Source organism: Dreissena polymorpha, chromosome 1 (assembly GCF_020536995.1).
Source record: "Dreissena polymorpha isolate Duluth1 chromosome 1, UMN_Dpol_1.0, whole genome shotgun sequence".
NCBI classification, from domain to species: domain Eukaryota; kingdom Metazoa; phylum Mollusca; class Bivalvia; order Myida; family Dreissenidae; genus Dreissena; species Dreissena polymorpha.
Genome location: NC_068355.1, coordinates 85,048,722 through 85,073,734, shown reverse-complemented (window position 1 = coordinate 85,073,734; position 25,013 = coordinate 85,048,722). Strand labels below are relative to the sequence as shown.

General features: G+C 36.4%; 1 protein-coding gene across 1 annotated transcript; it reads left to right on the top strand.

The window, feature by feature from the left end:
* Positions 1-4,941: 4,941 nt before the first annotated feature.
* Positions 4,942-23,394, top strand: LOC127838710 (uncharacterized). The gene is made up of 9 exons (XM_052366663.1): positions 4,942-5,312; positions 9,577-9,689; positions 11,286-11,535; positions 12,645-12,753; positions 13,314-13,368; positions 14,023-14,173; positions 16,018-16,064; positions 22,254-22,452; positions 22,721-23,394. The coding sequence occupies exons 1-9, from the start codon at positions 4,958-4,960 to the stop codon at positions 23,233-23,235; spliced, it is 1,794 nt and encodes a 597-aa protein (XP_052222623.1). The 5' UTR covers positions 4,942-4,957; the 3' UTR covers positions 23,236-23,394.
* The last annotated feature ends 1,619 nt before the right edge of the window (positions 23,395-25,013 follow it).

The following is a 25,013-nucleotide window of genomic DNA, read 5'->3' as shown; positions in this document are numbered from 1 at the left end:
CGCAGACCTGAAGGGTGATCTTGGAGATGGTGCTGTGTGCGCGCGCCCCAAAAGCCGTATATCAGACAGTGGTAACAGTCTCCGATGTTCGGTACTGCAATGTAGAAGCTGGTATCTCATCAGCATCAGTTTGTCCACATTCGTCATCGCATCGCTCATTTTGCATCGTCGGTGGCACATGAGACAACGGTACAACTGCCGTCACGGTCCTTAAAGGACATGGGTCTGAAATGTGTACCCGGACTGTCAAGGGCGCACACGGGCAACCAAGGCAAAAGACGGCTGTCCCCGGACCCTATACGGCTGTCCCCAGGCCCACACGGCAGCTTCACGGACCATCCCGAATGCTATGCAGCCACATGTACTACAGCCCGGTGGACTATCGTTTGAAGTACAATAAAAAGTGTTCAAAGTAGTTCTTCTATTGTACTTCCGTCCTTTCAAGATTCCACATGTCCTGCTCCGGCAAGTGATTAGAGTTCATGTTTCTATTTGACATAACTTGACTGCGTTTGATGTTTGCAATAAATGTATTTTGCTTTTGAGTTCACAATAAATTTATGCCAACAATGATGTTTTTGTTTATTATTAATTTTATTAGCTCATCTATTTAAAAAAAAAAATTATGAGCTATTGTCATCACCTTGGCGTCGGCGTCGGCGTTGGCGTCCGGTTAAGTTTTGCGTTTAGGTCCACTTTTTTCAGAAAGTATCAATGCTATTGCATTCAAACTTGGTACACTTACTAACTATCATGAGGGGACTGGGCAGGCAAAGTTAGATAACTCTGGCGTGCATTTTGACTGAATTAGGTGCCCTTTTTATACTTAGAAAATTGAAAATTTTGGTTAAGTTTTGCGTTTAGGTCCACTTTTTTCAGAAAGTATCAATGCTATTGCATTCAAACTTGGTACACTTACTTACTATCATGAGGGGACTGGGCAGGCAAACTTAGATAACTCTGGCGTGCATTTTGACAGAATTATGTGCCCTTTTTATACTTATAAAATTGAAAATTTTGGTCAAGTTTTGTGTTTAGGTCCATTTTATTCCTTAAGTATCAAAGCTATTGCTTTCATACTTGCAACTCTTACTAACTATCATAAGGGGACTGTGCAGGCAAAGTAATGTAACTCTGACTGGCATTTTGACAGAATTATGTGCCCTTTTTATACTTAGAAAATTGAAAATTTGGTTATGTTTTGTGTTTAGGTCCACTTTATTCCTACAGTATCAAAGCTATTGCTTTCATACTTGCAACACTAATTAACTATCGTAAGGGGACTTTGCAGGCAAAGTTATGTAACTCTGACTGTCATTTGGACGGAGTTATGGGCTCTTTATACTTAGAAAATTGAAAGTTTGGTTAAGTTTTGTGTTTTGGTCCACTTTACCCCTAAAGTATCATAGATATTGCTTTCATACTTGGAACACTCGCAAACTATCATAAGGGTACAGTAAAAGGACAAGTTGCATAACTCTGGATGTCATTTTTACGGAATTATGGCCCTTTTTTGACTTAGTAACTTTCAATATATGGTTAAATTTTGTGTTTCGATCCACTTTACTTGTTAAGTATCAAGGCTATTGCTTTCAAACTTCAAATACTTTCATGCTATCATGAGGTTACTGTACCTGGCAAGTTGAATTTTACCTTGACCTTTGAATGACCTTGACTCTCAAGGTCAAATTATTAAATTTTGCTAAAATTGCCAAAACTTCTTTATTTATGATTAGAATTGATTGATACTTTGACAAAACTACTCTTACCTGACATACCACAATAGACTCCACCCAAACCATCGCCCGTGACACCCCCTTCCCCCCCCCCCCCCGAATCCCCCCCCCTATTTTTTTTAAGATCATCTCACAAATGACCACCACACCCTCACACTATACCCCCCCCCCACCCCACCCCCTCCCCAAATTATTTTTTTTAAACGGTTAAAAAAAAAAACTATTTATTTTGATTATTTTATGTTTGAAATACCGTCCAACCATCGCACCCAAGAATCCCCTCCCCCCATCCGAATCCCCCCCCTATTTTTTTTTTTTTTTTTTTTAAGATCATCTCACAAATTACTACCACACCCTCACACTATACCCCCCCCCCCCACCTCACCCCCCATTTTTTTTGAAACGGTTAAAAAACCGTTTTATGTTTGAAATACCGTCCAACCATCGCACCCAAGAATCCCCAACACCCCCCCACCCCCACCCCCCCCCCATTTTTTTTCTTTTTTTTTGCATTTTTGGAAGATAATGTAATAAATGTCCACACCCCCACACAATGCACCCCTCTTCACTCCACCCCTCCCTCCTTTGTGATTGAAAATGAGAGTCCCTTCACCTTTAAAAAGAAAATAGATGAGCGGTCTGCACCCGCAAGGCGGTGCTCTTGTTAATTATAGAACAAGTCAAACGAAGTAATAATGTCGTCTAAATGTCTAAATGCTGTGACGTCGGCAACGTCTAAACGCAGAAACTAAATGACGTTGACAGCTAATAATGTGTTTGCAAAAACGGCATATATTAAAAAGTATACGAGATGTTGACAAACGGTTTTCTACGGAATCCAGATAGTGCCATCTATAATCTCACCCTTCAAAAGATATAGTTAACAAGATATATCGCCCTTGTGTAGGTAGCCCAAAAGGCGATATATCGTGTTAAATATATTGTGCGTCGCCGTGACTGTCGCGCAAACTATCGTGCGTCGCCGCGACTGTCACGAAAAAATATCGTGCGTCGCCGCGACTGTCGCGAAAAATATCGTGAATCGCTTCGTGTGTCGTGTCTCGCGTTCAAAGGGCGACACTAGACACACGAAGCGACGCACGATATTTTTCGCGACAGTCGCGGCGACGCACGATTTTTTATTATTCAAATATCGCCTATATTATCCGAATCTCGTGTATCGCGGTCTAATTTCAGACCGCGACACAAGACACACGAAGCGATACTCGATATTTTGTGCGACAGTCGCGACGCACGATATTTGTACTATTCAAATATCGCTGTAATAATATCGCCTGTCGACAGTCTGGTTTTTTTAAACGGTATTACAGTAATTTTTAACCATTTATAATCAATATTGCTGCCATCGACACACTTGTAAAAGATTGTTCTAGCATTAATAAACAGAGTACAAATTAATTAATTTTCATAATAATTTTGATATAGATCTATATTGACAAGGATATATGTTTAAAACTATTCAGAAATTTGAACAATGGAGTAAAATTTATATCAATTTTAAGATAATATATCATTAAAATCTGTATCACTTACAATAGGATTGCAGATTTGTAGATGACGTTTATCTTCAAGTAAGACAAGTATGAAACCAGAAGATTTATTTTCAGTACATTTGTAATCATCATTTATAGGTTATCCAGATTATTGACGAGCAACATTAATGTTCAGTCTTTTGATAATAAATTAGACGGTATTTTTGTTGCTGGTAATGTTTTACTTTTAAATACCTTTTATAATGCTTTGTCAAATAAATTATCGGCATAAATAAAACTGCATACAGTGCAAACAGCAATGTTATAATATTTATATCGTCTAACAAAAATGCTTTTGAAGGGCGCAAAACGTTTGTTTCATGTTGCTTAACAGGGTTCCAGATATAATATAAATGACTATTATATAAAAATATTCAGATAAAGTTCACACTGTTACTTTTGTGCATGTCTAATTTGATTCAAACAAAAAGCACGTATTGCACGTTGAACCGTAGAATCGAACAACTAATAACTCAACATAGGGAATTCAGTGTTATATTCAAAATCGTTATTCCAAGCGATTTTCCTATCATCAAATATACGTTTATACCGATTTTTTTTTAAACGCGAAAGTCGACAGGCGATATTATTACAGCGATATCTGAACAGTACAAATATCGTGCGTCGCCGCGACTGTCGCGCAAAATATCGAGTATCGCTTCGTGTGTCTAGTGTCGCGGTCTGAAATTAGACCGCGCTACACGAGATTCGGATAATATGTGCGATATTTGAATAATATAATATCGTGCGTCGCCGCGACAATCGCGCAAAATATCGTGCGTCACTTCGATATTTTTCGCGACAGTCGCGGCGACGCACGATATTTTCGCGACAGTCGCGGCGACGCACGATATATTTAACACGATATATCGCCTTGGGGCTACCTACACATGGGCGATATATCGTGTTAAATATATCGTCTGTCGCCGCGACTGTCGCGCAAAATATCTTTCGTCGCCGCGACTGTCGCGAAAAAAATTCGTGCGTCGCCGCGACTGTCGCGAAAAATATCGTGTATCGCTACGTATGTCTAAGGTCGCCCTTGATGAAAGAAGGGCGAGATTATAGATTGCACTATCCGGAATCCGTATTTTTCAGATCGTACTAGAAATGGATGAATTGAAATAATATGCAAGAAAGTAAAAATCGATATTTTGTCATTAAACCCCCTTTTCCCAGACCAAACCCACATCGAAAGAACATAAAATATTTTCTTTAGATATGTATAGATTGTGTTAAGTATTAGTGTTAAGGATAATGGAACTGTTCTCTCACTTACATTACGATTTAAAATATAAACCGCGTATACGAATTATACGATGGCATAGGCATATAATTTTATGATACTTAGTATATGTTATTCAGATGAATATATCACGTTATGTATCTGTGAACTTCATCTGTTTTCCCTCGAACATTTGTGTGTGTGAGTGTGTATGTTTTTTTAGTGAGTATCCTTATATAAAATCAAATGTGTTATATATAGAGATACTATTAGATACATGCAGTTTGAAAGTTGCCGCGTTTTAAGCATACTCAGTACCGCTATACAGACGCTCTAAATACATCTCGATTGATTAGGCGCATGCATTTGACTTTGTTAGCAGACGACGAAAGTCAATGGACTAAATTAATTAGTTGTGTTGATAAATCATATAAACGATTGAAATGGACGGCGACGACTCAAATAATTATTTAGACAAAACACCAATATTGATTCATAATCACGCATATTTGATGGACTATTGCAAGGTTGGGGCCAGATGGCCGTGTTGCAATGACACACATGACATGACGAAAAACCTCGGACTTAGTGACAATGAGACTAAAGAAATTGTTTATGAATCAGCGATTCAAGCAGTGGATGAAACAATTTTTCCTAGACGTAAAGAGCACAAAAGAAGTCATTGTAAGACGATTGATAAAATAACTAGTTTAGATGATCGCGAAAGGTATCGACAAGGCAAGCAAACGAAGACAAGACAAACGTCAGGAATGTTGTCAGACTCGTCATTAAGCAGAGGTTTGTTAAAAAAGCCAAAGTACAAGTGTATGCTTATTGATTATAAATCATGGAGTTAATTCGTCTGTACTTTTAATGTTGCTGAATGGGTCAAGTTCCCCACGGGCACTATCCTCTATTCCTATAACTTCGTGCAGCCCTATAAGATCGTGTACTTTTTTTATGACGTAAACTTCTAAGCAACATTCGAACGTACGTGCCCGAAAACTGTTCACTTTTGTAACGCGAGAATTTCCACAGCCGATAAGACAAAAATCATGAGGAAAAAACAATGAAAATGATATAAATTGTCCGTTTTTCTGACCTCGTTCCAAAGAAATAGCCAAAACAATGTTTAAAATCTGCACATTTCCTTCACCAGACGGCTATGTTTGTCAATGCTTTGATCGTAAAATGTTGTAAGAGTAGTTTCCCTTGGTGGCCCGTCTCAAATTTGTATTGTGCTCTCTATACTTTGCATTACAATACGATTAAAGTATGCTGTGTATGCGGGAAATGTTACCCCCAAATGATGACACGAGACCATACGTTAAGATCGTGTCCGGCCAATTGCGATAAAGGTTCTCACTGCGTCAATTTGGGATTTTGTCACAAAACAACTGTCATTAGAAGGGGTGACAGCCTTTTATGCCCCCATTGTGAATAGAATTTTATTTAGCTATTTTCCGTTAGTAAATACACTTTATTTAGACCTCTGAATACAGTTATCACAGTTCATATTTCGTTTTTATGAAGACCAGTTTTGTTTAAACCATTATTTTCAATACAGTTTATTCACGAAATTCATCTAAAACAACACATATTTAATACAAATAAACTAATATTCACAAAAACGTATATCGGCTATTATAAACACATCCCAGGGCCTCGCTGTGACGTCATCAAAATCGGTGCACGATCTTATAGGGTAATTCTGTGTGACGCAGACTACCATATACATGAATGTTTAAAGGTACGTAACTCCATTATTATTATCTGTCAACCAACATATTTCACTCGTTATTTGTTAAACAAAAGATAAATCATAAAGTATAAATCAAGTTTAGTTATTGTCTAATGAATTTTCATGAAAGATATGCCATTGAAATTTAAGGTGCACGAACTTATAGGTTTAGAGGCTACTTCCCTGTACCCTGGGTACTTTGAAGTATACTTCACCGTACACAGATTTTTAAATGATACTTTTTGGTACCCTGGTATACTTACAGGTACACCATCTTTACTTATAATTCCTACCCAAATTTATTCGTACCCACTTTTTTTGTACCCAATTGTTATTTCGTACCCAAATTTTTTTCGTACCCAAATTTTTTTCGTACCCAAATTTTTTGTGGGCATAATTTTTTCACACCCAAAATTTTTGTACCCACAATTTTTTTCATACCCACATTTTTTGGGGCATAATTTTTTCGTACCCAAAATTTTTTGTACCCATTTTTTTTTGTATTTTTTTTTTGTACATACGTTTTTTTTGGTACCCAAAATGTTCGTACCCACATTTTTCACATATGGGTACAAACAATTTGGATACAAAAACAAATTTGGTTTCACAAATTTTGGGTACGAACAAATTATGGCAAAAAAAAAAATTGGGTACGAAAACAATTTGGGTACGAAAAATAAATTGGGAATGAAAAAAATTTGGATACCAAAAAAAAAATGGGTATGGAAAAAAATTGGGTTCGAACAATTTTGGGTACACATCTTTTTTGTGAGGGAAGATGGGGTACCTGTAAGTATACCAGGGTACCCAAAAGTATCATTTGAAAATCGGTGTACGGTGAAGTATACTTCAAAGTACCCGGGGTACGGGGAAGTAGTACCCGTGGGAATTGACCCATTCAGCCTTAATTTGTTTTAGAAAGCATTTCATTTCGAACTGTAGAGCAGCATTAGCAGCAAGTTTCAAAATTATGGCTCGTTAATATCGATTTACGCAGCAAATTTTACAGTCTGTTTTATTTTAAATAAATTCAAACAAGAAATTATACTCCTGATTACATATAGCTTGAAAAAAGTAATTTTCTATTGCACAAGAGCAGTGATGTAGGCAAAATTTAGCAGTTCATGTTTGGATCTATACATAATGCAAATAATGAGCTAATATATGCAACATTTGTTGTCATTAAGACTTCTATGAAAAGTAGCTTCAAATTGGCAATAAATGACCAAAAGCCCATTAGGATCACTATTGCTGGTAGAACCCCGGTCCAATCCGGTTTGCTAACGCCAGTGGACTGGCAAGTACCGGGATGATTCGTCAATTTTTTTTAACACTGTCACACTATTTCACGGTGTCGCCCTGGTTGAAGCCGGTCAACAACTCTCTGAGTTATGAGCAACTCAATTAAAAAAGACAATAAAAAGAAGTTATAACTCTTAATGATGATGAAAATATCAGAACCAAAATAGGAAGATGTGAAAGATCTTATGCTGGTTCAAATATCCTCAAAGTTTCATCCCTCTTTTCTTATTCTTTTTGAGTTAATTGTTAATTTTTATTTTCTTCTTTAACAAGCCTTATATAGGTCCCTTCCCTCAAGAGCAAGGCCCCTTCCCCTAAGATAATTTCTCCAAAATGATGCAATTTTCCCTTAAATTCAAGCTTACTTTGGGAAATGTCTTCCTTTTTTTAAAGTTTTGTTGATATTATTTCCCGCAAATTAGACCACTGGCCAGGGTACAATGATGCACTAAACGTGTCAACATGTCATATGCTCAATGAGTGAACCATAAAAGATACTGAGAACCTAGGAATGATTCAATTATATTAAATATATTTCCCTGGAAGAACCATTTATAACTTTTAGGACCATTTATAAATTTGTCATTTTTGTAGCTTTTTTTAGATTAATCTGCTCATTTCATAAAAATTCATTGAATTGGAAATCAATGTAAATAAGTAATCTAAGAGCTATTATTATATGATGTGCTTATCTTCAATATTTTTCACAATCAATTTATAAATAATCAAGAATTGATGATTAATGTGAGTGTTCTATTAGAAAAGCCTTAAATTGCATAAAATATACTCATGGCTAGTCTCATAAAGGCCAAGTCTCACTATGATGCCGGTGGAGCCTCAGTGCGTGATCTGGGATCTACTCGGATGAACCGGGGCTCCACCGTGTATGACCTGGATAAACTGAGGCTCCACCGGGTAAGTATTAAAATGTTAAATACCTTCGGGATGAACCGGGAGTCACATGGAAGGACTGGCAACAACCAGTGCAGCACCAGGAACAACCGGGACATCACCGGGAACAACCAAGACGGAACCGAAGATCCACCGGTGCCCATACAGACCCCGGCAGAGCTACAGCAACGCCCCGGTTGTCGCCGGTGGTGCCCATGTGGAGCCCCGGTTAATGCCGGCTGAGTCTCGGTATAGCTATGGTACAGTGGTAAAACAGCGCTCTGCCGAACCTCCGGGTCTGCCTGGGCATAATCTGCGACGACCCCGATTAAACAGGCGTTGCCGTAGCTCTGCCTGGGTTTGATGCCGATATAGCCCTGGTGAGTGCTGGCAGAGTTACGGTAGAACGGGGCTCTGCCGGGACGCTGCCGGCCTCCACCTGGGCATTACCGGTGACAACCGGGGCTCTCCTGGGATAAAACCTAGCTAGTGTGGGGTTGACCGGGACTCTGCCGGTGATTGACAGCTAAAACTTTGTGCACTTCCATATTTGTGTCAATTTTTTCCAACATATGTGGCGTTTCTAGACAAAGTTCAATTGTGGGGTGCATCATTGTGCTACAGAGAAATTTCACTAAAAATAGTTTTTTCCCAACCTTTTTGTCATAATAAAAGAATAATATGCATAAGAAAATAAATACTGTTTGCATGGTTGTATTCAATAATTGGCACATGCATCATGAGGAAATCGTACCCACACATGGTCCAGAATTGTCGGATTGTCATGGATGAATGATTTTTATGGTAGAAAATTTTCTGACATAAGGTGCAGAATTTCAAGTTGATATTGTGAGCCATTTTTGAGAAATTAGAAAAGTTTTATGTTATTATTGACCTTTTAGTGTAGATCATCATTGAACTCAGTGTGCGAAATTCGCACTAGCCTAAAGGGTTTTGGCTTGTGAAAATCCATTCGGGCTAGTTGGAATTAAATTTTTTATAAAGTCGGGCGAGTAAGAAATTTTACTTTTTATATTATGTGTATAAGAATTTGGGCTATTACTTTAAAATCTGAATTTCGCACACTGAGAACTTGATTGTATTTTATTTTAAATTATTTTATTGCAGCAAAAGCAAGCAAAATGTCTCATTCAGTTGAAGAAGCATTTGAGATAATAGAAAAAAGAAAAGAAAATATCAGAGCAAAGCTCCTTTTTAGAAAAGAACATCTTTTGACGCAGGTAACATTGTCAATATTTGTATGTTTTTGCGTCTTATATATTTGACATATTTTCAAAGAATGGTTTATAATTAATTGTGCAAAGTTTTCAACAATGTTCCTTTTTAGCTTGACTATTATATATGAAATATATATAGTGGAGCTATCCTACTCACCCCACCGTCGGCGTTCCCATTAGCGTTTCCGTTAGCCTGCAAATGTTTAAGTTTGCGTGCCACCCCAAATATTTTCAATGTCCCTTGACACAATGCTTTCATATTTTGTATACTTCTTTACCAACATGACCCCAACCTATAAACAAGAGCAAACAACTGTATCAAGCATTTTGTAAGAATTATAGCCCTTTTTTCACTTAGAAATATGCATATTATTGATAAATCTATGTTAAAGTTTGCGTACCACCTCAAATATTTTTAATGTCCCTTGACATATTGCTTTCATATTTTGCATACTTCTTTACCAACATGGCCCCAACCTATAAACAAGAGTAGACAACTGTATCAAGCATTTTGTAAGAATTATGGCCCTTTTTTCACTTAGAATATGCATATTATTGATAAATCTATGTTAAAGTTTGCGTACCACCTCAAATATTTTCAATGTCCCTTGACATATTGCTTTAATATTTTGCAAACTTCTTTACCAACATGACCCCAATCTATAAACAAGAGCATACAACTGTATCAAGCATTTTGTAAGAATTATGGACCTTTTTCCATTTACAATATGCATATTACTTTAGTTACATTGCCATAACTTCTTTATTTATGATCAGATTTTATTCATACTTTGACAAAACAACACTTACCTGAATACCACAATGGATTCCACCCAAACAATACCCCACGCCCCAACCCAGAATCCCTGCCCCCCCCTCCCCCCCCCCCCCAATTTTTTTATTTTTTTTTTCCTTTTTTATTTTTGAAAGATCATCTAATAAATGACCACACCCCACATTATATCCCCCTCTCAACCCCCCTACCCCCCCCCCCCCCCGAAAAACAATTTTTTTTTCCCTTTTTTATTTATTTACTTTATTTTTGAAGGACCGTCCAAGCTTCCTACCCAAGCTTTTGCTATCAAACTTGAAATAAAATCTATTTAGTTTGTTTTATGTCTTTAAAAATGTTCAATAGATTGTGGAAAATATACCCGAACTATTACCTTGACCTTATTGAATATTTGAACAATTAACCCATGATGGCTTACGTTATACTGTCAAGCACTCGAATAGTCGAGCGCCCTGTCCTCTGACAGCTCTTGTTATATTTATGTTTTGTTTTTTGTTTTTGAATAAGGTGAATACAAATTTCTCTTAATGAAAGGGTCAGGCAGAAACATACTTATTTTTTGTGTTATGTCCTTTCTGTTCAATACAGAATACATACTTATATAGAATATTGGATATCAGATACATTTTAAGGGCACACAATTGAAAACTATAAAAGACCTGACAGAAATGTAGTTTTGTCATTTACAATTTATCTATTTGGAAAATGCGTATGTAACTAAAAATATCCATTTATGGACTGGTGGTGAAATTATTTAAATTACTGAACATTACTGAAGTGAATTTAAAGTAATAGCATGTTTTTAGGAAGAGGAACAGGATATTCACACCAGGGCAGACTTGTATGCCATCACAGCACTGCCTGAAAACAGTTGTTTTGTGCTGCCAGAGAATGCTCCTTCCCCAGTCTCTGAGTCGAAGTTCTTTGAACAGGAAGATGAGATGTGCATTACCCCACACCGCAAGAAACGAAGACGTAACTATGGGAACACAGACTGTTACGTCAACTATCATAATCATGAAGACATTTTTGACAATACAAAAATGCTCCCTTTAGGTTAGTACCGTTAGTTAAATAACTATACAATGAGTTGGGCTGTTTTATTCTTATTTGGGAAACACAATATTGTTCATTGGAATGTATAAAAGATGGACGCTTTGTCTGTCCGTCCGTGCACAATTTTTGTCTGGGCTATTTGTCAGCAACTAATGACCGGAATTCAATGAAACTTTATGGGAAGCTTCACTACCAAGAGGAGATGTGCATATCATCAGCGGGGTCTGGTCGGATGATTTTTCACAGAGTTATGGCTCTTTGAATTTTTTGAAATTTTCCATTAACTGTACATAAAGTGCAATTCTTGTCCAGGCTAATATTCTCAGCAACTAATGACTGGAATTCAATGAAACTTTATGGGAAGCTTCACTACCAAGAGGAGATGTGCATATTATCAGCGGGTTCTGGTCGGATGATTTTTCACAGAGTTATGGCTCTTTGAAATTTTCTATAAAAAAATTATTGTCACCCCAACTACTGTGCCCTCATGACGTTTCCTTTTATCTGAATATATAGTGCAATATTTTGACAACAAAAACCTTTGGGGAGCATCACCTGTCTCCGACGGTTTCTTGTTTTAAAATTGTCACTGTATCACTGTGTATAGCCTTTAAGAATTTTCATGGCTTAAGAGACATCAAGCATAATGCACTTGTCCGTACAGATTTACATCCCTACATCCTCAGGCTTGTGTTTAAAAGTTCTAAATAACTTTTTTTGGCCAAACTATAGAGTTTTCCAAAAATATAATATATACTAGTTGTTGCCTTAAGCATGTGTTTTCACTGCTGTGTATTTATGGATGGATCTTGCTTAAACTTGCACAGTTGAATGACCTATATGTGTAGATAATCATATAATAACGAATTTAGGCTGTGACATTTGGGGGGAATTATGGCCCTTTATTTGTTTTTCCACTAAAAGATTATAAAGTTCCAAATTATTTTTTTTGTAAATCCCCTTGTACTACAGGGTAAATGTCATTAGAATAAACTCAAGTTGTTAGTAATAAAAAAGAAAGCACATCTCATAAAATATTTATGTTTTAAAGCGCTGAGTTTTACATGATAATATTGATTTTTAATAATCAAATGTATTTTTCTTGACAGGAACTAAACTCCTGAAACCGTCAACAAAGCTGGTTGAAATGGTTGCGCAGACTATCACAGGTAGCCCAGATGGGCTGCTACAAGTTCAACAAATCTATACATATTTACAGTATGTGATCCATTTGCTTTAATTATATACAATACCAAGAGAGCTCTTCAAAGGGAAGCTGCCATTGAATTTACAAACTTAATGTGATTAGAAAACAGTTTGTCAATTCATAAATAATATTTGTATATGAGTCCAATTTAATCGATAAAGACAGGCCCTCAAACATGTTGTTAATTGGTAGCCATGATCATGTAAAACACACATATGGATTTAAATATGTGAACAATTTCATGGTTATTTTATTCAAATTAAGTTCACAAATATCAGCTCATGTTTTTGAGGTGTACTTTTTCAATGCCTTGAATACATCAGGAATTAAATGTTAACCTCGTGAACCTGTAGCATTATTGAACTGGCAATACATTTGTACTAAATTATTTATTTGTATTATTTATGAACATAGTCACTGAACTATGCAGTCAGTGGGGGACTCAAACTTTTAAGGACCCATCTCTATCAGGGCAAGTGCACTCCATCCACACAACTTATCTTCCCTAGCAATATTTGTGGGATATACAAAACATACCATTAATAAAATAAATGACAAATCATTATTTCAGGAACAAGTACCCCTTCTTCAGGTACATGGATAGAGTGGCAGTAAATAGTTGGAGGGTAATGTGTTTTGTTTATGATTAGATCTTTTTGAGCTTATCTGACTTCTGAGTACAACATACTCTTGCCCTAGACTCCACATACCTTTTAAAAGGCATATCAGAGAAACTCACATAAGAAATTAAAGTCTTGTCAGATATTAAGTCAACTTGTCAGACATGCATAGTACAAGTACACTTTTCACATTTCTTGGCAGATAATTACATTTGTAGGAGCTCAAATAGTAAAATAGTTTTATTTGGTCAAATTTGTTGCAATCTTTAGTGTATTTTGTGGAGAGCTCATTGTGACTTTTTGTAATCTCTAGTGTTATGAACATGGGCGCACTTGCTATTAGCTGGCAGGAATCGGGAGAAAATGATCCACACTAAGAAATCATAATTATCATGTTGTCTTAGAATGTAACTATTGAGTGATGGCCGATTTGTCTATTTACACTTAGAAAATGAATACAATTTTGATGTAAAAATTAGTGATGGTCAAAGGCCCTGCAAAACCCTTATTTACTTAAGTTGCAATGTAGGATTGTAATATATTTACATGCAGTTAAAAACATATATAGGCCCCTTAAAATATAATTATTTTGACTTATTAGTAACTTATACGTTAAAAAAAAGATGCAATAAATATGACAGTTACATTTTATTTCTTCAGAGCTCTATCAGGCATGCCCTGTACCAGAAGTGGTTCCGTAAGATCAGATTTGGCCTGAGCTTCAGCAACAGCAAGGGCTGTTACTGGGCAATTAACAACAAGAACAACCCAAAAGAGTGGTCCATGTCAGACAACACATTCTTTCAGTCAGGTATTTTTGGATTCATAATCTGACTGTATCATTATGTATGACATAAAAACATATTAATTATTGTTTTGTTTCCAAGCATTGCAATAAATTGAGAATTGAAAACCATCACTGTGTCGCTCAGATTTGTACAATATGTGAGATTAATAATATATTTTTTGAATCTAGCATTTTGGAGAAAGGCAATACACTGTTTTGTTTTAGAGTATAATGAATAAAATACTTTTCCAGTGTATATTTGTTGGTCCTTTTATGTTACCAGTATGTATAATTATACCCCCACCATCGGTTGAGAAAGGATTGTGTTTAAATCCCTCTGTCCTGTAAGTCACATGGAGGCTGTCTCTCGGTCTGAATCAGAATTTGTACCAGAATTTGTCACAACTGTAAAATTCCCTGCGCTAAAGAATAACTTGCTCACTCTGCTCAAATGCTCACCTGTATGTGATAGGGTGTAGTGACCAATAAAGGCAGAGGTCAGACTTGGTTAATATTCAGAACTTTTTGTCAAAAGATGTCAATATCCAATTAAAGTCTTTTAAGCAGTATCTACTTAAATATTTATATGAATGCATAAACAAGTCTGTGTATATGCTTGCAATGAGCTGAAACAAATGAATCAATTATTTAAAAATCACAAACTTTTATTTCAACTTGGCAAAAGATGTGTTTAGATATGTGACAAACAACTGGGAAACTGATACCTCTGTATGTCTGTAAACAAACATCAATACTTTCAGTTCCATATGAAAAGACTTTGGAAATCATGTGTTTGGACTGATGTCCACTTTGAAATAAGGGAAAGGGTTATAAAAGTTAGACAAAATATGATATTTCAAGTTTAAACGTCTTTAAAAATATATGGTGCCAAATAAAAACAAAAAAATTGCAAAAACTGTAATTACCTACATAAAACAGAAGGGATACGGTTTGGAAAGAGTATTTACTTTAACTTGTCCAGAACTTTGACTTTCTGTGTGAGGTAGCTAAGTTCATATGTATTTGGCAATGTTCAAGGTCAAACATGAAGGTTTATAGTAAAAATACTGCACTTTATGTGCAAATAAGGTTTGTCTGCTAGACTATGCATTAAAAGAATACAAAACAACTTTGTACAAATGTTCAACTATAAAAAACAGTGTTTTGCGTACCAAAATCATGTCGCTACCATCAAGGTCAAACTTTAAGTTAAAATTAAGCACTTTATGGTCAAAACCGGGCTTGTCTGCTCTACAATACATTATAGGATTTAAAAAAAAACTGAGCACATATTATCAACTAGTTTTAAGTCAAAGACCTATATCTAGGTCTTTGGTTAAGTCCATGTCTCAGAGGCTTTTGCACCTGAGAACCTGTACTTTCTTCATTTGGGGGAAATCTAAAGAACACTCCCTAATGGAGATCCAGGCTCTGCGGAAACAGTATCCACTAAGCCATGGCAACTCTGGAATGTTGTAGAAAATGCTGTTCTATATCTTTAACAATGCTCAAATGTTAGAATGTATATGAAGGGTTTCCACAATCAAGAAATACATCACTAAGCCTTGAAAGTCATATTTGATGATCAAAAGTTAACATGTAATGAAACTTTTGTTTGCTGTTGATTGTGAAGAATGTATGATTGTGTCAAAGTTGTTTATGGGGATAGTATTCAAATGGTTTGGCCTTGAAACGACATGAATTTAATAGTGACAGTTAGATTTGTTATGTTGTAAGTTAACATACACATTATGGGCAAAATATCTCAAGGTCATTGTAATTACCATTTGAATACTAATTAACTTTCATATGGTTGTCAATGAATTGTGTGAAATTGTATTGATGTTGAACATGTTATTTATTTTCAGTTGAATACAGTTTTTACAAAGAAATATTAGAAAAACGTAATGTTCAGGTATGTAATGGTTGCACATGACGTTATGGGTGCACATGTGATGGTGGCACATGTAATGGTTGCACAATTAATGGTTGCATATGTTATGATTGCTCATGTTATGGTTGCACATTTAATGGCTGCACATGTACCCGTTGCACATGTACTGGTTGCACATGCACTGGTTGCACATGTAATGGTTGCAAATGTACTGGTTGCACATGCTATGATTGCACGTGTTATGGTCCCACACGTAATGGTTGCACATATGTTATGATTGCTCATGTTATGGTTGCACATGTTATGGTTGCACATGTTATGGTTGCACATGTAGTGGTTGTCATGTTATGGTTGCACATGTAATAGTTGCACATGTTATATTTTCACATGCTATTATTGCATATGTTATGGTTGCACATGTAATGGTTGCATATGTTATGGTTGCACATGTAATGGTTGCACATGTAATGGTTGTACATAGTATGGTTGCACATGTAATGGTTGTACATGTAATGGTTGCATGTTATGTAAGAGTACTGCTTACACAGTAACAACCATAATACACTTAGAATTTTCCCTAATTTTTCAATCATGTAGAAACAGATTTTGTCAGACTTTGTAATATGAGCATAAACATAATATTTTAGTTTGAAAACCAATCATATTGACTGTAAGCATCTTCATTGATATGTTAATATGGGTATTTTTAAGTTATGGTGAGTTAAAGCAGGCTTCCCACCCATGTTCAACTTTCTGTAAGAAATGTTAAGCCCTGAATTGGCAGGGAATTGCAAACTAAATTCTGGGCGTAAAAATAATTTCCAGCCTATTTTTCTTTATATGATTTAAAGAAGAGGGGCGGATTCCGGGCGGAAAACGGGCAAAATATGTAAATGAGGTGGGATGGAATTTTAAATTACGGGCGGAAAGCAGTTTACTGGAGGATTTCCCATTACAGGCGGAATTTCAAATTATGGGCAGACTTAGATTACGGGTGTAATTTCAATTACAGGTGATTATGTGAGGAAACAATTGAAAAAAAGTCTTGACAAAGAGTGAACTTTTTTATATTGGCCATGTGCATAGACAGTTTGTGTTATTTAAAAGTGCAAATCTATCAAAATAGAATAATTTGGTGCATATATTATGATTATTTTCATTATTTGCTTTTTAAAGCTTACCTTAAATGTATTTTTTTATTTGTGTATTTAATAATAATTTTGATTAGTTTTTATAAATTTTGGGGGGAGCATATAGTCACCACTTCGTCTGTCCGTCCGTGTGTCCTTCCGTGCACAATTTTTGTCCGGATATTTCTCAGCAACTAATAACGGGAATTCAATGAAACTTTATGGGAAGCTTCACTACCAAGAGGAGATGTGCATATTATCAGCGGGTTCTGGTCGGATGATTTTTCACAGAGTTATGGCCCTTTGAAATTTTCCATTAACTGTACATATAGTGCAATTCTTGTCCGAGCTATTCCTCAGCAACTAATGACTGGAATTCAATGAAACTTTATGGGAAGCTTCACTACCAAGAGATGTGCATATTATCAGCGGGTTCTGGTCGGATGATTTTTCACAGAGTTATGGCCCTTTGAAAGTTTCCATTAACTGTACATATAGTGCAATTCTTGTCCGGGCTATTTCTCAGCAACTAATGACCGGAATTCAATGAAACTTTATGGGAAGCTTCACTACCAAGAGGAGATGTGCATATTATCAGCGGGTTCTGGTCGGATGATTTTTCACAGAGTTATGGCCCTTTGAAATTTTCCATTAACTGTACATATAGAGCAATTCTTGTCCGGGCTATTTCTCAGCAACTAATGACTGGAATTCAATGAAACTTTATGGAAAGCTTCACTACCAAGAGGAGATGTGCATATTATCAGCGAGTTCTGGTCGGATGATTTTTCACAGAGTTATGGCCCTTTAAAAAAAATTATAAAAAAATTATTGTCACCCCAACTACTGTGCCCTCAAGACGTTTCCTTTTATCTGAATATATAGTGCAATATTGTGACAAAAAAACCTTTGGGGAGCATCACCCGTCTCCGACCGTTTCTTGTTAGCAAATGTGAGCACACAGTGCTTGTTGTGAACTTTTGCGAACGCCTTTTTATACCCCCACAAACAAAGTTTAGGGGGGTAAATAGGAGTGAGCTTGTCTGTCTGTCGGTCTGTCTGTCGGTCCGTATTAAGTGTCCGCTCTCTAATTCAAGTTGTTTTCATCTGATCTTCACCAAACTTGGTCAGATGTTGTATCTAGATGATGTCTAGGTAAAGTTCGAATATGGGTCATGCCGGGTCAAAAACTAGGTCATGGGGTCACTAATTGTGTTTTAAACATTGAGCATGGTGTCTGCTCTCTAATAAAAGTAGTTTTCATCTAAGCTTCACCAAACTTGGTCAGAAGTTGTTTCTAGATAATGTCTAGGCCAAGTTTGAACATGGGTCATGGCAGGTCAAAAACTAGGTCACGGGGTCACTTAGTGCGTTTTAAACATTGAGCATGGTGTCCGCTCTCTAATTAAAGTAGTTTTCATCCGAGCTTCACCAAACTTGGTCAGAAGTTGTATCTAGATAATGTCTAGGCCAAGTTCGAACATGGGTCATGGCAGGTCAAAAACTAGGTCACGGGGTCACTTAGTGCGTTTTAAACATTGAGCATGGTGTCCGCTCTATAATTCAAGTAGTTTTCATCCGAACTTCACCAAACTTGGTCAGAAGTTGTATCTAGATGATGTCTAGGCCAAGTTCAAACATGGGTCATGGCAGGTCAAAAACTAGGTCACGGGGTCACTAAGTGCGTTTTTAACATTGAGCATGGTGTCCACTCTCTAATTCAAATAGTTTTCATCCGATCTTCACCAAACTTGGTCAGAAGTTGTACCTAGATGATTTCTAGATCAAGTTTGAATATGGGTTATGCTTGATCAAAAACTAGGTCATTGGGTCATTTAGTGCGTTTTAAACATTCAGCATGTTGTCTGCTCTCTAATTCAAGTAGTTTTCATCCAATGTCTTTACTAATCTTGGTATGAAGTTTTATGATCTCTACGCCATGTTTGAATATGGGCCATGCTGAGCCAAAAACTAGGTCACGGGGTCACTTAGTGCGTTATTTAACATTCAGCATGATGTCCGCTCACTAATTCAAGTAGTTTTCATCCGATCTTCACCATACTTGGTCAGAAGTTGTTTCTAGATGATGTGTAGGTCAAGTTCAAACATGGGCCATACCGGGTCAAAAACTAGGTCATTGGGTCACTTAGTGCTTTTTAAACATTGAGCATGTTGTCGGCTGTTTTTTGTGAAGTCAACATGCAAAATATTCTGTGTCAATGCGGCATGTGGGGGTATTCGTCACGTCTGTGACAAAGCTCTAGATTTTTTTAAACCCTTATATATGGGTATATTTACAAAATGCATGTAACCTGTTTTCTGCCGTAATTTAAAATTCTGTCCCACCTCATTTACATACACTGTAACTCCAATATAACGCAGATGACGGGGTCCAAGCCACGCAACAGGGTTATAAACGGACAGCGTTATTAGTTTTGAGCTTATTTATTTTAGGGGGCTATAAAAACAGGTATAGTATAGCCTATAATATAGGTCCTGTGTATTGCCATGCTGTGTTGTCATCTGCAAATACATGCATAGAAACCGAATCGAACGATAACAGTATACATACCGCTTTTCTAATGTGCACATTTATCCGATAATCCAATATAATTACAACATCACTTACGAAAAAATAATGTTAAAGATTTATGACAAGAAATAGGTTTACGAATTTCATAAATAAATTCATATGCCTACGCCATTTTTCAGGAAAAATACGCCTGGAATACACACTTCTTCTTAAGATAGCTCACCCATAATGATTTCCCGGGATTTCTTCGAAGATTGAAGAGCCTGTGTAAATTTGCCGTAGCCGAGTGGTTAAGGCATAGACTTGAAATCTTTTGGGATCTTCCCGAGCAGGTTCGAATCCTGCCGACAACGCATACTTTTTGCGACGCATTTATGTCTTTTCTAACGTAATTTGATTTAATATAGCATATAAGCTAAGTTTATAGTTAAATATGTTGAAATGTTTATGCACATTCTTCAATATTTAAAATTAAAACAACGTTATGGCTAAATTGGGTGATTTACGGGACCTGTGATTTACTGCTAAAAATACTATTCATGGATGTTGAATTTTTATTTTAAAAAGTAAACGGTTAATCTCTCTATTTCTTGGTATGTTTGCTGTATATAGTGTTTCTATAAAAACTAAATTTAAAATATTACTTAAATAATACAATGTTGAATTTTATGACACTTTGTTTTTAACCAACCCAATTTCTACTTGGCTGTAACCACTTACATTTCATGGCGCTCTTCCATAGATAACAAGTTATAAAAATAAATCTCAGTAAATGAATTTTTATTTCATCTTGTTTAAACTTTAAAACAGTAACTTTAACTGCATCTGTACACACCAACTGCATGCCCATATTTGAAAATCTGGATGAATTATGAAACTTTATTATACCCCAGGGGTGCAAATAAACTGGACAAAAGCCGAGCGTGGGGGTGGTTTTGAAAAAAATCAGTATAGTTTTTTTTTAAAGCATGGAAAGCCTACCTAAAAATGTGCATGAAGTTCAGTGAAATGAGGCTCATTAAGAAAATAATACATTAGATTATATTTGGAAAGGTGCCCATTATGGGTGCGCTACCTTAAAACCATATACAGAACAAGGTATGTGTTTGTCAAAAACACTATGTCCCCTTTTGTGCCGCTTTGAAGCTATATATTTGACCTTTGACCTTGAAGGATGACCTTGACCTTTCACCACTCGAAATGTGCAGCTCCATGAGATACACATGCATGCCAAATATCAAGATGCTTTCTTCAATATTGCAACAGTATTCATTTAATGAGCGATTTTGACCCATATATTTGACCTTTGACCTTGAAGGATGTCCTTGACCTTGATCTTTCACCACTCAAAATATGCAGCTCCATGAGATACACATGCATGTCAAATATCAAGTTGCTATCTTCAATATTGCAAAAGTTATTGCAAATGTTAAAGTTGGGGCAAACAAACACACAAACCAACAGACAGGGCAAAAACAATGTGTCCCCCACTATAGTGGTGGGGGACATAAAAATAGGTCGGAAATAATTTTTACACCCAGAATTTAGTTTGCGATACTGTGTCAATTCAGGGCGGAACATTTCGTACAGGAATACCTATCAGCAAATGCAACTTATTTGCTTTGTGAGTAAACAGTCCAAAATAGTGTAGTATCATGAAAAGAAGAAATTTGTTCTTATCTTACCACACATGTGTAACATTCATTTCCAATGGCGCAAGTTCTTGATGAATATTTGCTTTTTTGTAACCCAATAGACCCACTGACAGCCTGCATAAATAATATTAACCAATAAATACATGAAAACATCAGGATATGAACCATAATACATCTTTTACACTTTTATACTTTATAAACTCTATATGCATTAAACTTGTAAAGTTAACTAAATAATTGATTTACAACGGATAAAAGATAAACACGTTATGCACGTTTTTATTTAGTTTTTGGAACTCTCATGTTTGCAATTAAAGCATATCTTTTTGAAGTTATTATTTGTTGCTTTGTAGAAATAGTGTAAAACATCAAACTTTTTGCAAGAAATTAGAATTATTTAAAGTGACGTGTTGTTCTTTTGAGTGCATGTAATGCTTATTTGCCCAAGTTTATTATATTCAATAGAACAAAGTTTTCATTATGATTTTCAGCATTTTTTGTGTGTTTTCTTTTGAAATAAATATGTAAATATGCAAACATGATTGGATAAATATGATTCTAGATAAGTGTAGAATACAGATAATAGATTTTATTCCCAAATTAATGATGAAGTCTTACAAATGCTTTGATATTTTGTTTGAGGATAATTTAATTTATTTAAATAATACCTTAATAAATCATGAGTGTTATTTCACTTGTTTTATATAAATACCATATTTTACCCTCTTTTTTGAATCTATGGCCATGCTTCTTTATATCTCTATATTTTAATAGGTGAAAAGAAATCCTATGATTCTAAGAAATTTTTATTTCCTCTGAAGAGCATAATGATGGCACAAACCCTGATTTTGCAAATTTATTGCATAACTGCTCAAGTTGATTTCCTCTCTAGGGCACTGCTTCCCTCAGCAGGGAGGAGAATGACACAGATGTTGACCCTCTAGACAGTGACCTAGAAGCGGACATACCCCAGTGCCCAAATGACACCCCTTGGGCTCCCAGGTTGCCCAAGCTCCAGGGTTCTGTGCCCTCACCTATACGTGAACCGGACCCCCTACTGGCCACGTGTGCAGTGGATTGGAACAACAATGGTGAATGTGAACTCTTTGTCTTAACATGTATTCAGCTTGATAGTATATGTAATGCCTTCAATTCAATGCCAAGTGATAGCTTATGTGAAGTCACAAATGTTGTTTTAAACATTTCTGAAAGCTTTTATCATCAGATCATAAACATGGTTATACATGTGTAATTGAGATTCAGATTTGCAGAGCAATAATTTCGATGTTATGGTAATAAAAAATGCTTATGTGCATGCTTTATGCATTAAAGTTATACATGTACTTGCTTATTTCCCAGAGCTCTGCCAGTCAAGTTCTGAGTCTGGCTGTGGTACCATGTCACCAGTCCTGCAGTCAACAGAACAGCTTCTCAGCCCTTACTCTGACTTGGACCACACTCTAGACCTTCCTGATGTCAAGGACAAGAAGCAACACTGCAGAACTACCAAATCCAGAAAAACAGTGGCTGGTACTTGCATAAGTATGGCATCCCCTATGTTGAATTGGACACCAAACTGGGACGAGTATGGCTCATATATACTGTCACCACAGAACATAGGTACTCAGAAGTATCTTCAAGGTTTTCCTGGTGGTCGGATTGAAAGCCAACTGGGGGAGGAAGATGAGGAGGAAGGTGATGAGGATGAGCTCATCTCTCCTGACCTGCGGGCTGCATGTAGACTTATAATGGAGCAAACCTTTGATTTGCCTGTGGATATATGTTCAACTGGCAGTCAAGAAGATTCAATTGAATATGAAATATTAGCAGAATATTCACAAAATAGCCCCAGTATCCATCATTTTCAACTGTGAATTTCGAGAAAGTGAATGGTTGAAAATGTGTCGCTCAATTATTTGTATAATTATCTTGCAATGAACTTAAATGTTGCATCTTGAACTATTTACGATAACTGTTTGGATAATTGTTGTCATACCATGTACTGAAATAATGATTAAAATAAAAAATCGCAATAGTGTTATAAGAAATCAATTAATTTATTGTTAAAAATTACAAATGTTTCTTACTATATCAGACTTGCAAAATCGTCATTAAGTAAGTTGCCAAATTTACATTTTGGCAGATAATGATCGCACTGTCTGTCTGTCTTTCCGTCACAGTTAGGTTTTGAAAAATGCTCATAACTTATATGTCGCTTCAGATGTAACCTCCTTATTCTTATTTTGTAAACATAATATATTAAATGTTCATGTTTTTAATAATGAGTATAAATATGATACTTGGAAAAGTCTAAAAAATTATTAAAGCGAACAAACATGATGAATAACAAGAGCTGTCAGAGGACAGCGGGCTCGACTATTCGAGTGCTTAACAGTATAACGTAAGCCATCATGGAGGGGGGGGGGGGGGGTAAAATGTGGGTGTGTGATCATTAAATAATGATCATTCAAAAATGAGAAACAAAAAAAATAATTTTGGGGGGGGAGGGTTTGAAGGGGGGGGGGGGGGGGGGGAGGGGGGTATAATATGGGTGTGTGATCATTAAATAGATGATCTTTCAAAAATAGAAAAAAAAAATTTGGGGGGGGGGGTCTGGGGAGGAGGGGGGCGTGGGGGATGGTTTGAGTGGAGTGCATTGTGGTATGTCAGGTAAGTGTTGTTTTGTCAAACTTTAACATAGATTTATCAATAATATGCATATTCAAAGTATAAAAGGGGCAATAATTCTGTCAAAATGCTTGATACAGTTGTCTGCTCTTGTTTATAGGTTGGGGTCATGATGGTAAATTAGTATGCAAAATATGAAAGCAATATGTCAAGAGACACAGGAAATATTTGGGGTAGTACGCAAACTTTAACATAGATTTATCAATAATATGCATATTTTAAGTATAAATGGGGCCATAATTCTGTCAAAATGCTTGATAGTTGTCTGCTCTTGTTTATAGGTTGGGGTCATGATGGCAAACAAGTATGCAAACAAGGGCTGTTTGTAAAACATGCATGCCCCCCATATGGGCTGTCCATTGTAGTGGCAGCCATTGTGTAAATACGATTTTTTTCACTGTGACCTTGACCTTTGACCTAGTGACCTGAAAATCAATAGGGGTCATCTGCGGGTCACCATCAATGTACCTATGAAGTTTCATGTTCCTAGGCAAAAGCGTTCTTGAGTAATCATCCAAAAATCATTTTACTATTTCGGGTACCGTGACCTTGACCTTGTGACCTCAAAATCTATAGGGGTCATCTGCAAGTCATGATCAATCTACCTATGAAGTTTCATGATCCTAGGCGTATGCGTTCTTGAGTTATCATCCGAAAACCATTTTACTATTTCCGGTCACCGTGACCTTGACCTTTGACCTTGTGACCTCAAAATCAATAGGGGTCATCTGCGAGTCATGATCAATGTACCTATGAAGTTTCATGATCCTAGGCCCAAGCGTTCTTGAGTTATCGTCTGACAACCACCTGGTGGACGGACCGACAGACCGACCGACAGACCGACATGAGCAAAGCAATATACCCCCTCTTCTTCGAAGGGGGGCATAAATATGAAAGCAATATGTCAAGGGACACAGGAAATATTTGGGGTAGTACGCAAACTTTAACATAGATTTATCAATTA

Excerpts from the sequence above, each read along its gene's own strand:
- LOC127838710 (XM_052366663.1), top strand. The coding sequence starts at position 4,958 with ATGGACGGCGACGACTCAAATAATTATTTAGACAAAACACCAATATTG. Across the intron at positions 12,754-13,313 it reads CAAATCTATACATATTTACA|GAACAAGTACCCCTTCTTCA; the intron begins GTATGTGATCCA and ends TCATTATTTCAG. Across the intron at positions 14,174-16,017 it reads CAACACATTCTTTCAGTCAG|TTGAATACAGTTTTTACAAA; the intron begins GTATTTTTGGAT and ends ATTTATTTTCAG.